Below are 13,272 nucleotides of genomic sequence, written 5' to 3' on the forward strand. Positions count from 1 at the left end.
TTCCCCTCGCCCCCCCCCGGCCGCTGCCCCCAGCGCTCGGCCCGCTGCTGGCCGGCACGGTCGGGGTGGCAGGCTGCCTCCTGGCACTCTGTGCCGGGGAGCACGGCATCTTCTCGGCGCAGAGCCGAGGAGCGCACCACCAGCATCACCGCCACCCACGGCTCCCCAGCGTGGAGGAAAAAGTGCCTGTGATAAGACCCAGGAGGAGATCTAGCTGCGTGTCCCTAGGGGAAACTTCGGTCAGCTACTACGGCAGCTGCAAAATGTTTAGGAGACCCTCGTTGCCTTGCATTTCCAGAGAGCAGGTAGGTTTCTCCAAAACTTGAAGGAGAAACTTTCGGAGGAGTGAGCGCCACTCCGTAGCTTTTCCTGACTGCTGTGTGTGTCTGTGCTGGATGTCTGCTCACTAACAAACTCCTGCTAGAGGAATGGAGGAGAACGTTAGTCCCTTAGCGGGTTTCTCAGCTCGGTTCTGCAGAATCGATATAACCCTTTATTTCTGCGTGGGTGCTAAATCATAATAATGTATTTGCTGTAGGACAGAAGGCTCGCTCGCTTTTTTATGCAATCTCAATTATTAAACAGCAGTTCTTATTGATTAGAGCAAAACCTCCAGCCAGTCAGCTTCAGCTTTCAGTTACCGTGTTATTTTGGTTTTTTTTTCCGAAGCCCCCCACCGTCTGGCAGCCTTTCCGAGAGAAAGAAACCACAGCTTTCTAAGCTGCCCGACACTTCTGGTTCTTCCCGCTTTCTATCGACAAAACCATTACCAAGTGCTAAAGAAATACCGGGTTTTGAGGGATATTATTTATCGAGCGTTGGCGTTGTTTGAGTGGCAGCTGTCCTTCTGCCCTGCAGATTACTGTCGTTTGTTCCTCTCTCTCCCTCTCTCTCACCCCCTGCTCCTCGCTCCACATAAGTTAACGTTAGTTTTGGGTTGATGGGTTTTAAGAAACTTCTTTTTACTGAAGAGAGAGCTGTTCAGTAGGGGCTGGAGGGATGCCCGAAACGCTCGGTTTTCTTGAATGGAACTCTGTTGGTTTCTACCTCCCGGAAAACTTTTCAATGAGTCTTGTTTTTTGTAGCGTAAACCCCCGTGCGTGTGGGGGAGTTTGTTTTTATTTGGGCACTTGCACGTCGACTGCAGGAACATCGAGTTGTGTTGGAACTGGCCCGAGGCTGCTGCCAAGTGGATTATCAGCCCGTTGTAGGATGGAGGATGAGGGGAGTGTATTTAATAAACGCGCAAGTGGGCAGTTTCTGCGAAGTGATTGTTGCTGCAGAATCCCCCGTCTGTTACTGTCGTGGCTGAAACTCATCGGTGCCAAATGAAATTTTCTAGTTTTTCCTTGACATTTGTTCTATAATGCAGGTCTTGTGATTGACTGTGAATTAGGGCTGATGAAATACGAAGTGGATCTGAAACGGTGGAGTAGTTTTCGAGCATTTCCCCCCCGAGTTTGCCCAACAGAATTAATACAGTAATTGTTTACAGTGATTAATACAGTAATTGTTTCTGCATAAAAGGTTAAAATGCAAGTATGCTGTCTTCAGAAATAACTCATTCAGTATGTTGCAGATTATCTAATGCATACAATGAAAGAAACATTAAAATATTTTACTAGCAGTTAAGATATGTAGGGACTATCATATAATAATTTACTTTCTCTGTTCCCTTCTGGATAGTAAATGCTCTCTTTTGCTGTCACATTTGTCTGTAGTGCAGAAATCTCAGAAAATGTGATTTCATTAACCTTTCTAGATGATAGAAGATATTTGTTCATATGCAAGTTACTAAAGGCTTCCTTTGACGTTCAGCTCACTTCTTAAAGGCATGTGCATATTTCAAGTTAGGGCATTCATTATTCTTCAAGTAACATCATAAATGTCAGCTATAACTAAATACGTAGAATTTATTGGCAATGCTTAAATCATACGTGTTCATAATAAAATGTAACTTTTTGGTAGACTTCCAGAATTTGATATCTTTGTTATCACTAGATGTGAACAACAAGGAGATATGAAGTTCTTCATTTTCCTAGTAATCTATTATGCTTTACAATAAATATTTGTGCTTTGTTGAGCACAGTTTAAATGAGATCCACAGATACATGTTCTCTGCTGTATTTTATATGCAATTTTACAAGGATAACACAGGTTAAATCCTCTGATCTCCTGTCTGACTTGGAGAGAGATCAGACGTTGCAGAGCTGATAAAACATCAATTGTTTGGGCAGGAGTAGGGAGAAGTAAACCCATAATGTGTGACTTTATTTGAATAAACAGTACAAGGTTTTTATATTGCTTCCTTGAAACTGAAGGAATGTGTATACTTAATGCTTTTCAGAGAGCATCTATTGCATGGCTTTTTTTAAGGGCTGATTACACATTTTGCAAGTCTTTATAAAGCAGTACAGTGGGGTTTTTTTCCAATATTTCAAGGGGGTGAATGAACATTGTTAGGAAGATGCTGCTGGTCCACCATGACAGAAATACTTTAATGAATGAGAGATAAGTTATTGTTGTGATTCTATTAGATGTATTTTGTGTGATTGTCACAAACATCTTATATGTAGAAGAAGTTTATGTCAAGTATAGAATAGCAGGTCAGTAGGGTACTCCAAGGATCATCTGGTCATACCTTTCTTGGCAAAATCACTGTCTAGACAAGTTGGCCTAACACTCTGTCCTGCTAAATCTTAAACTTGTCCAATGCTGGGGAATCCATTACTTCTCTGGGGAGATTAGTCAAGTGGCTTATTGTTCTTATTGTAAAAAAAAAAAAAAATCTCTTTTTGTGTAGATTTTAGTTATTATTTGATAAAAGTAGAGAATGTTAGTATTGACCTTAAATTTTCAGTAATGTGTTGATTTGAAGTTATATGTGCTCTCTACTTAAGTATACAAGAAAATAATGATATTTATTTGTTTGGGGTTTTTTTCTTTTTTTTTTTAAGCCAACAGTTCCAAGGGGTCTGTGTGCATGGAGGGGTGGGAACTAACACACAGGGGAATGTACAACCAATGCACATGCACACAGAAATTGGATGGAACAATAATTTTTTTATGGGGTACAAGTGGAAAGAGGCCCTGAAAGCATGATCCTGTAGAAGCTTGCAAATTTGAGTAATCCTCCTGACAAATACTTAGGTATTGCTTTCTGGACTTCAACAGGTGCAGTAACTATGAGGCTGGGAAGTTGATAAAATTAGATTATTCTTGCCATTTATATGAGCATCTGTATCTACTTTAGCAATCAAAGTGTCTAAATTCGTGCTGTGTGTGTCTCTTCTGCAGTACGTATGTCTAGCAACATAGTTTGAGGTGGGAGGAAAGAAACTTGAACAGATTATGTCTTTATGTTTTTATGTAAGTATCCTTAAATGCCAATATCAAAATATATAAATACATGTTGTGGGAAACAATATGAGTCAAATTACAGCTAAAAATTTTGCAAAGGCAATGCCTTTTCCGAACTCTACTGCATTAACGCTTCTGCCAATAGAAATTGATATGATTTTAGCAGTAAACAGGCTGTTTGTATTCTTACTTCAATATTCTTCTCGGACCCAGAGAGGAATTGCAGTAAGACTGCAGTATTGATTGGTATTTCAAACTTTGTGTAGGTCATATTTTGACTGCATGTATTAATTGGATGGTAATCTGTTAGCTCTACCTATTGCTACTGATATCAAAGGGTTTATCTTTATTGACTGTTGCACATTTAGCACTTAATTTTATTTTTTTTTGTTTGAAAGCCAAATCAGGGAATCTAAAAGGTGCTTTTCAATATTGCATTGCAGATCTTGAAAACACTACATCCTGAAAAATATGGTAGTAAGACTCTTTTTTTTTCTTTAACTTGATAGTGGACATGTATATGAGAGCAAACACCTATGTGTAAGAAATCTTACATAGGAGCTTCTCAGAATCCAGAAAGAATACTCATATTTTTCCTTGATTAAAGAATAGGCCTGCCTATATAAATACACGATACATGTCCCAAACAGTCTGTAAACAGAGCTGACACACACTTTTTCTGGTTATCTGACTGGGTTCAAACACGTAGGAAAGCTGGGATATTTCATGGACAAAGACTGCTTTCATGTTGCACTCTGTTAATTACAGGAAGAATTGTCTTGTGGTTAGGGTTGGATTGACCACCACCTCTCCCCAGTTTCTGTTCTAAGCTATCTCATACCTTTGATGTATTACCTTAGGAACATCAGGACTTGATTTCAGGAGTCTGAAATATTTGTGTAGCTTGAAATTAATGCAGTTCCTTATTTGCTCATGAAATTTACATCTGTGTCTGTTACCTGTTTGTGAAACAAATTACACTTTGTCCTTAAGTTTTCAGGGCATAAACTTCCTAGTGCCGAAGCTGTCTGTTAATGTGTATTTTATAATCTGATAGTGAAACAGATTTTTGTATCTGTTACACTCAGATGCTGTTTGCTACCCAGAAACAGGTGAACCTTTACCTATTGAGTGCAGCTAGTAACAAAATACAATTCTCCTTGCTGTGTCTTTGACAAACCAGCTCTTTGCTGTTTGAAGTTTCCCCCTCATGATTCCAATGACTGTTACCACAGCTGTACCTGCATGGCAAGATGTGTTTCTGTTGTTCACCAAATCTTCCTGTCTCTGGGGTTTGTCTTATGGGGAAAAAATCAAGGTAGCAGTGTGTGTTGAGCTGTGGATGGAATCAGTTCCAATGGGATGCAGCTGAATGTGAGGAATGTGCAAAGAGAAGGATTGGATGGTGAAAGAAACAGACTTGGGAAACTGTTTCTGCAACCATATTTTGGATGAGTAGGATTGTGTTGTTTCTGTCTGGTTCTCTCCGATGCTGGCAAAATATATTGAGCTAGATGAAATATGAAATGAGAAGTAAAAGTTGGTAAAAGTTTCATGTTTCTCTCTGTCTCTTTCTCTCTCTCTCTCTTGTAGTATTATACCACAGAGAAAGGCTGACTGAATCATGGTTTGCCCGTAGAGAGGTCAGAGTTTAAGATGTTATCCTCTGGCACAGTTTTACCTGGGACCTCCAAGAATGACAAAGAAGGGTTTTAGGAAGACTGAGTGCCCTTAAGAGCTCTGTTAGCTAAGTTTAGCTGAAGCTGGCTTTTAGATATCCCAGACTTGGTGGCAGTTTATATTCTGCATAAGTAAAAGCAGGCAGGAGTGTCTCTGAGCTGTGTAGCAAAGGAGTTTGACTGTTGCTTCAGGTGTGTTTTCCTGGAAAGAAAATATAAGTGGAGAAAGGAAGGAGATCAAAGACCACTGCTGTGGAAATGCTGGAGAAATTTGTTGGAAGGTGAGGGAAGCATGTTACAGAGTATGGGTAGGAAAGAAATGAAAGAAGCTGTGAGAGACAGTTCCAACAACTGTATGATTGACTGTGTTGAAGAAAAATAGCAGAATAAATTGCATAAAGTACTAATATTCAGCTTGGACCAGGAAGATGTTTTAAATTTAGGAAAGAAACTTGTAGAGATGAGAAACAAAAGGTGCCTAGAAGTGTCTCTAGAAGGAAAAAGAGGGGCAGCTTCCATGCTGGAGTTTGTGAACAGTGTATTCTGGGAGGTTAAATATGAAAGGGAAGAGAATGGCAAGAAATTTGGTATATTTTCCTGAGAAAAACTCATATTTTGACACAATGTGTGTCTGTGTGTGTATATGCCTGATAGTACTGTTCTAATAATTGAACTTGAGCAATGGAACTGATTGTAGTATATTGGCCTTACAGGATCAAATCCCAGCAAATTTTATGAAAAAAACGTGAGTGGGAATGAAGAAACCCTATGGGATATGCAGGGCAAGTCTGCAGTGTGAGCTGAGCTCTCAGAATCCCCATGACAGTCTCATGTCACGAGTGAGCACCAGAATGATGCAGGTGGGGTGGGGAGTCTGTCACAGCCTAGGCCCTATGTGACATTTGGTTGGAAACTTCTATCTCTAAAAAAAGCTTTTTTATTCCTGTTTTGCTTTTCTGATACTTTAAAATGAAGACTTCATGCAGCCTTACCATCCTCAAAAGAAATCACTGAACAAAGCCAAATACAACTATTAGATGATACCAGCTACTGAAGATGGGAAAGGGTAAATCTTGTACTTTTGTGCAAAGATTGGGGATTACAAGCAGAGAAACTGGGGGATGTACTGTTCTGTTGTTGATGTAAAAAGTTCTGGAGGAAAACAGATGAGAAAGTTGTGTCTGCCAAACAGAGAAAAGAGAGGACAGACCACAGAAGGCTACAGACATGGAATATTTTGCTGGAATCTCACAGATTTTTCAGGATAAAACTATGTGGAGAGCAAGCTGAAAGAATAGTTGAAGATGAGAATAAAAGAGAGTGGAAGGAAATGTTGAATTTCAGCATGTCCTTTCCAGTGGCTGAAAACAATGCTTTACAAGATGCAGTGACACTACAGAATAAATTTTAATGGTGAAAAACAAAAGGGACTTTCCTGCAACTCAATAGCAGAAATGAAAATTTAAGGTTACAGCTAGGGCTTGGATTGGTCAGGGCAAACTGTGCAATGTCTGAGTGATTGTTGCTGAAGCATAAAAAGGATCAATGACTTTAAGAAGTCAGTGGCAGTAAAATTGTGCTAGAGCCTTCAAAACAGACAGGAGCCATGGATGTCAAAAAATGACAGTTCACAGGGTAACAAGTAAACTGGCAGATGATGATATTTGGGGAAGGGAAGTGTTACCGATATTTGTGAAAGAAATAGGTCAGGGAACTCTGTGCTTAAGGAAGACCAGAGAAGTGAATGGCCTTATTGATGAGTGTGGCAAAACAAACTGTTCTAGCAACTGGAAGGGCCATAACAAGGCATGACTGCTGAAACAAAATGTCAGCTTCCAGAGCAGTTTTGTATTTGAAAATGGATCATTCAGCTGGAGAAGGACGTCATTTATATCAATATGGGCAGCTGGTGAGGAGTAAGTTTTGATGTATTGGGCCATCCTCACTTTTTCTCACAGATCCTTTGTATGTAGCACATTCCTTTGAAACAAGAGCAAATTTATTGGGAGAGGGCCAGACTAGGGCATAGATACCCAAGCAGTTTTTTTATATCCCCCTATTTGCTTGATAGTTCAATATTTATGAAAAACAGTGCTGTTATGCAGAACATTCGTGACCACCAGTGTTCACTTCAGTTTGTACAGGGGTGTGTGAAAAAACCTGGCATATTTCCAATTCAATGTCTGATCAAATGGTAATGTTGACAGGTTTTGTTACCCAGTATTGAGTTGCCAACCTTAATGTCCCTTTATGCAATCCCAAATACCTTCATTAATTAAAGGCATGTTTGCAGCAAATGTTCCATTTGTTGTTCATTTGATAAGTAAAGATTTGTTTTATGGAATATGAAAATAATATTTTCCCTCTATAATTTACTATTTTTAAGTTATTTAAGATACTGTAGAAAGAGTACCACATGAGGCTGTATTTGAGTGCTTTGGTTTTGGCTTTGAGAGGTCTTCTCTCTTTTGTGAAGAAAATCCCAGGCTTTTTGGTGTGAATTAGCGTTAGAGTTATGTTGGTTTAGCTGTATCCATGCTGATGATGGTCACAGAAATAGGAATGGGGTTTAATTTGGGGTGAGTTCACTCATTATGCCCAAAGCAGCCAGTGCTGCTTCCCACCCCAGAGGAACTGTACCTCTGAGGAGTGGTGATACAGCAAGCCTGTGTCACACCTACCTGTTAGTATCTACTGCCAGGATGCTTCTGTCAGCAAAGCTCAGAATGTAGAATCAACTTTTCTAAAAGTTTGTGAAAACTGAAGTTACCAGAGGGAAATATTATCATTTTTATTGAAATAACAGCTTCATTATGACTCCCTTCATAGGCACTATGGCATTAGCATGTCTCTTTAACCTTCATTACTGGTCATGCTTCATTTGTTTTTGATTAATTAATGCCCTTTAACAAGACAGGAGCTAAATTAAAGGGTAAAAAAGACTTTCTTATACTAGGTTTAATGTCTGCATGACTTTTTTTCTACTGTGACTTAAAACTAAAGGCTTATGTTTCCATTTAGGGTATTTTTATTTTTCTTAGAGTCAGTTGATATTGCGTGTTCAATCACAACATATTTATTTTTTCCTCCTAAATATTGTTATGTGATACCTGTTTGCCACTTCAAGAATATAATTTTGTTTGTTCTGCCTAGTAGATTCTTTTAAAAGAATTCTAAATTTCTGTGTACTCTAAAGTTACTAATGTAAGAAGTACAGGGTTTTTAAAGGAGTTTTTTTCTAGTACCTTCTGGCTGTCCAGAAGAGTTTCCATCCTTTCACAGAAGTTGTCGATACACCTCCTGTTTTTCAATATGTGATGACTGCTCAACAGTGGTCCTCAGATACCTCATGATCTCCTGTGTGAGGGCTGTGGGGTGGCCAAGGAACCCTACACCGTGTGTGCTCTACAGGCAGGGATGGCCTCTAAGCTGGGCTTGTACCTCTCAAAGTGAGCTGACTCTCTGTGAGCTATCTCCCAGGCAGGGATAGATCTCTGTATTCATAGGATGTCATGAATAGTTAATAAAACCCAGTGTCATGCGTGGTTTAATGATGCTGACTTAAGAAAAAAAAAAGTGATGTGTTTTGAGAGAACTCTTAAGTGATTATTATGTTGATTACTGTTCACAGTGGCCTTCATTTCATTTGATTTGCCACCTAGACAGTGTAATGTGTAAATTCACTCACAGGCTCTTTCATAGCTGCTCTTGCAATTCCATAGTTTCCTACACATTCTCCCTTCCTCATTACATAGCATGAAATTAAATTTCAGTTTATTTAAACTGCATTTCTGCAGATACAAGCAGATGTGTGAGTAGAAAGGGAGGGAAGTTTGTGTTGAAACCTGAAGGTGTGATTAGCAGGCTGAAAAAGTTTAGATCCTGCTGTGCCTGTGAAACGCCATCTGCTCTGGCAGGAGTGCCCTGAAGGAATTGGCTGAGGCTGGAAGGAGCAGAGGCACGCTAGCACAGCTTTCCTCTTGGCCAGTCGGATCTGCAAGAAACAGACTTTATTTTGCTCAGGGAAAGATGAATATTGGTCCAGGTTTTACTGTTTCCACTGAGATCGTCCATACAAAAGGGCCTGAGACGCAGATGTAAAGAAATCATTAATGATGACATGATTATTCCTAACATGTTAGTATAGAATAGAGCAGTATATTTCATATCTTAACCAAAAAACACAACCAGGATTGTCTAGTCCACCCTGCATGCATCCTCCTTCTGTCCTTGTTTCAGCTAACTGCATTTTTGGGGCAGCAGAGTATCCTTTTGCGGATCACTAGAAAATGCTCACAAAGCAGATTTCAAACAAGCCTTGCAGTGAGAGAATTTCCATAGATTATTCATACAGATGTTTAGTCATCTTCTTTTTTTTTTAATAGTAAAAAATCTGTGGAACTTAGGATCTTTCTAATGATTAAAGACTGTAATATGACTGTCTGAAGTCAAAATGTGTTATTGCCATGGTGTAAATGACAGCATTTGCTGTTATGGCAAAACACAGTTGAAAGATTATAAGTATCTCTTAGCTTATTTTTAGGCAGTTGTAGAAAGCATTAATTAGAATTTTTATCAGCATTTATTGCTATTTTTTATTCAGCACAGCAGAATATTTCCATGCCCTCATAATACAGAAAGTCTAATTTTTCCTTCTATTTGGAGTCTCTGATTGAACAAGTTGGATTGAGAAGGAAGAGTTTGGAACAGCTTTTGTGTTAATGACCAGTCCTTTTTTTTGTCATTGCTGTTACTTCATTTATTTTTCATAACTGGCAGCCTGTTCATTATATGCCAGAGAATTTCAAAGAAGTTTGAAAATAATAAGTTTGCAAGTGATTTTCTATGATGTCAAGATGGAAATAAGAAAATGGGAGTAGATGAGCAGAGGCAGATGTGATGCTGGCCATTGCTTTAAGTGTGGTCTGTGTTTTCAAATCCTCTGAGGCAATGACTGTCAGAGACATCTGCAGAATGGTCTGATGAAAAAAACCAGTACTTTATCCTATGTGTGATGGATAAGAATTTTTTATGAAGATCAAAAATCAAAACTAGATAAGAGACCCTAAGCTTCATTCTTGTTAAAACCGAGTAAAACTCGGTGCTTACATGTAAAATTTACATAACTCATCATTTGGGCATAACATTTCAGGACAAATTAAGTTAGAAACTGATATTACACCTGTAAACATGAAATTGATATATTTTTTAGGAAAGTGTCTCACAATATTAGAAAATATTTAAACTGTGTTTCTTGTAATAGAGATGCCATTTCAGGTATCTGCAAAAGTCAGTACAGCTTCAATAATGGACCTCTGAAGGTACATTTAGTCCTATGTAATTTGTCTTTTATGAGAGTAGTTGCTGTTAAAATCTCCTTTCTAAAGATTAGTAAGTCTTCCATGCTTGCCTTAACACTTGTTCTAGTAGGAAGCTCCCTAGAGTCAGCAGAGCACTTAAGCTTTCAAGTGGAAAAGAACATGTGTTTTGCAGTGTTTAAGGATTGAGATTATAGTCCTTACTTGTTTAAAAATTCACAGAGCTTAATGTAATTTATAACTTTAACAAGTGTTAACAGTCTTGAATAAACTCCTAGAGCTATGTTTCTTTCACCTGTCTGGTGATGGATAGGTTTGGTGTGCCTTTAGAAGCCATGTTTTTATTCTTCATTATTTGGGCCTTGAAAGTACATGGAAAATAGTTTTTGAGGAGATTAATGTTCAAAAATAAATTGCTTATTTGCTTGTCTTTTTTGGAGATACCATTCTTCTTGCTTTGTCCTTGTTTTTACCTTTTCTTAATTTACAATAATTTGAACACCTCTTCCTACCAGTGTGTTCTTTCTTTGTTATAAGATCAGTACCATAATTTGGTCCAAAATTACAAGTGTCTGTTTCAGCAGAGATATGAAAATGTTCTGACACAAAATACTTTACTATTTAGAAACCTAGCAATCAAATTATTGTTTAAAAAATTATAGAACATTTTGTAACTTATAACTTCTAACACAGAGGAATTAAATAATCATTTATAGTTACAGCATTAAAATGTTTCTAGAATCTGTTACTTGTAACTGTCCATTGTGGAAAAGTTATGCACACTTCAGTTACATTTAAGTTGCTGCATACATTTTTCCTTGAGATTTTTTATTGTGAAGTTCTTTGTTCATTTTGCTTTTTTAGTTCTGCAGGTTAGATGCAAGGCACTCACTGATCTGCTTCCTTCTCTGTAAGTGTACCTGCAAATTTATTTGTCACATCTGAGCTCTTAAGATGTGGGCTTTTGTGGCTGGGAGCTTATTCTTTGCTGCCCAAAGAGTATCTACATGTAGGGGGATAGAATAGAAGAAAATAAAGATAGTGTAGAAAGTAATCTTAGCCCTAAGGAGTTGCAGCTGGGCCAATTAGCAAAGATTAGGAACAGGCCTGACTTTACCAGGCCACAGGTGTAACCAATGAGAGGAAGAGTGCTATAAAAGCGTGGGATGGCTGGGTGAGAAGGGAACTGGAGTCAGTTGTCTGCTTTGTGAAGAAGAGTCAGTGCTCTGAGGAGCTGCCCATGAGGAACACCAAGAAGGTATGAAACTTTTGTGATAAGGAGACAACTGTATGGCATGCCTGTAATAAGATGACAACATCTGCATGTGTTCAGTAGATTCAAAACAATCTCCTGTTTGTTTATTTCCTGGATGGTGGGGACAAAGGATTTCTAGGTTGGTTTGGTGGTTTTGGGCAGTTTTTTTTTTTTTTTTTGGTTTTTTTTTTTTTTTTTTTTTTTTTTTTTTTTTTTTTTTTTTTTTGTTTGTGTTTTTGTTTTTTTTTTTTTAAACAAGATGTCTCTTCAGACTCCTTGTTTATGTTTTGCCTTGCTCTCTCCTCTTGTAAGCGAGTGATGAGGGAGAAATAGGAGTAGTATTGACTCAAGGGCTGCAGTTGTAGCAAGAGGAGCTGGCTGACTAATGATAGTCTGGAATGAGCTGTGCCTCAGAAAATAAATACTGAACATCTTCCTCCCTTCACCTCACTGTTAAAAATGGAGATGAAGACTCAGAGGATTTGTATTTGTCGTTGTACTTTCCTGCAGTGTTTGAGAGCTACAGGAAAGCTTTGCCTCATCTCTACTGTACTGACAATGAATTTGGTTGAGGTGTTTTGTTCTGATTACAGCTTGGGCTGTAACAGGATCACTAGGAGCAGAGGGATATTTTTTGTCCTGATACCTTGAGCTTTATTTGCCTCCCTTAGGTTTGCGCATTTAAGTGGATTTTCACTTAACTTTTCTTTCATTTAAAAGAAATTTTGAACTTTATTTCCAATATCTGAGTAATACTTTGGTTCCGTATATCTGTTAGATTCCCAGCTGTGTTCCAGGTCTGTCTTGTTCTTGCCATCAGCTCTGATTCACTCTCTGAGATGCTCTGCAGTGGTACCCCTGCAGATTTCAGTAGGATGGGTAAGCCAAGAAATAAACAGAGTTAAAGAGGACAGCTAGTTCCCTGCCCTGCTCTTGTCATGAGCATCATTTGAGATGTCACCTAGCTTGGTGACCAAATCTGTATTTTTCTCCTTGTGTCCCAGAGTGTAGCAGGAGACAGAGCTGGAGAAAACTACGCTGTGATGGTGGATTCCATACTCAGTGGATTGTTTTAAGGCAGACAGCAATTCTGACGATTGTAAAAGTGCTAAGTCAGTAGTATTTGGATAGATTTCCAACTCTTGCAGAGGCTTTTGTTCATATTTGTATGTAAACATCTTATGCCCTCTGACAGAACTTGTATGTGGGTGTTCTTCCACCTGGTTCTAATCCACTCACCTAAAAACTCATTTTATCAAAGAGATCCTTGGTAACTGTTTTATGTTTTAGTTTTGGAGAACTTGTCTGAACCTTGACTTCCATAAGCTAAAGCCATCATATGGCTCATCACTTTTCTTAGGGCTCCCTAATCCTCTGCTGAATACAGTTAGGGTGGGAATCTTTTGTATCCTGCTAGCCTGTGCTGGTTTGCTTCCCTCCCCTATAGGGACATTAGGGTTTCTCTACATGCCTTGTGCCATCCCTGGTTTTCTGCTCCTCATCCCTGAAACTGCTTGATCTCATTCTGGAATTTCCATAATCACATACTAGACTACTTCCTTTATTTTTTTCCTGAGCAGCCTTTCCATTCAGTTGAGGAAAATTGTCTATGGGTGAAGAAAACATTTATTTCTGTTTTTCTTCTGCCTTCCTGCAAGTT

The 13,272-nt window shown here is 38.7% G+C and overlaps 1 protein-coding gene across 1 annotated transcript in view; it reads left to right on the forward strand.

Annotated features, from left to right (window-relative positions):
* The window catches only part of PDE3B (phosphodiesterase 3B), an 87,864-nt gene that overhangs the window by 6,600 nt on the left and 67,992 nt on the right, over window positions 1-13,272 (forward strand). Inside the window, 1 exon segment of the mRNA XM_014309182.2 lies at window positions 16-305. Coding sequence (XP_014164657.2) covers window positions 16-305 — 290 coding nt within the window.

The sequence above is a fragment of the Geospiza fortis genome, unplaced genomic scaffold (assembly GCF_000277835.1).
Source record: "Geospiza fortis unplaced genomic scaffold, GeoFor_1.0 scaffold327, whole genome shotgun sequence".
NCBI classification, from domain to species: Eukaryota; Metazoa; Chordata; class Aves; order Passeriformes; family Thraupidae; genus Geospiza; species Geospiza fortis.